Genomic DNA, 1,054 nt, shown 5'->3' on the forward strand with positions numbered 1-1,054 from the left:
TTATATGCATATACACAATGGCATTAATGTGAGCAACCGCACGCACATACATACAAGTAAGCACGCACACTCTTCCTCTATGTTCTGCTCTGACTTTAACCTATGATTCAGTTCACAAACATGATCCTCCCCCCGGGTGAGGGGCTATTATGAAAGGTGATTTTTCAGCCCTGTGATTAAACAAATGCAAAATAATAATATTAATAACAAAAACAATCCCGTTGAATTAACTATTCTCCTTTAATTTCCCGCGTCACTCCTGTCCAAATCCCTCCGTCTCCTCGATGGCGAAGAGGAGCTTCTCCCGGAGCTGCTCCAGGCTTCTGTAGGGCGGCAGATCCAGGCGATTGAAACTGTGAGGGACAGACAACAAGGAAGAGACACACAGTCATTACTCTTAAGCCTCATTTCCACTGCACGGTACGATTGCAGTCACTTTCAGTAGCAGATATTTGCCTCCATTTTATTTTCCACTGCCATAGTACCCCCTCAATGTAGGACGGGATTCTTAGCTGATCGTTATAGTGATGCTGCCGTGAAACTGCTGCTTCAAAGCGACACATACTCATGAGGAAGCTGGATGGAAGTGTTTTCACTCCTCCTTTTAGTATCAGTTCAGTTCGCTTGGAACCTCGACTGAAACAAGTACCAGGTACTTCCCGCAACTTTTGCACATGGTTAATAAATAAAAATAAATAAATCTTCAAGATTATCATTCATTAAATCGCACCAGTTTTTGATACTATTTACTGTAGCTGCTTTTCTACACTGGCTTGTCAATGTATTAACATCCTATAATTACTTGCAGTAGTAGTTTTAATTTTTAGTGGCGGAGATCGCCATTGCAGCACTGAATTTAAATGACCTGCCTACACACAAGGGATTCACAGGAAACGACGCAGCATGTACTCCAATGTTACTGGCTGTAAATTGATGTCATTAATATAAGCTTCACTGTTTATTGTTCACTTTCCTGCAGCCATATCAGAGCTGGATTTGCTCTGAATCAATACAGATACTCTATCACTACTTAGACTTTTTAGAATATTGGCAA

The 1,054-nt window shown here is 41.2% G+C and overlaps 1 protein-coding gene across 1 annotated transcript in view; it reads right to left on the reverse strand.

The window, feature by feature from the left end:
- Positions 1-1,054, reverse strand: part of wwp2 (WW domain containing E3 ubiquitin protein ligase 2) — a 27,588-nt gene continuing 26,534 nt past the window's right edge. Inside the window, exon 17 of the mRNA XM_035664782.1 lies at positions 1-353. Within this exon, the coding sequence (XP_035520675.1) occupies positions 254-353 (100 nt within the window). The 3' untranslated portion in view covers positions 1-253. The remainder of the gene's footprint in view (positions 354-1,054) is intronic.

Source organism: Morone saxatilis, unplaced genomic scaffold (assembly GCF_004916995.1).
Source record: "Morone saxatilis isolate NCDOM2014 unplaced genomic scaffold, NCSU_SB_2.0 Contig2, whole genome shotgun sequence".
NCBI lineage: Eukaryota > Metazoa > Chordata > Actinopteri > Moronidae > Morone > Morone saxatilis.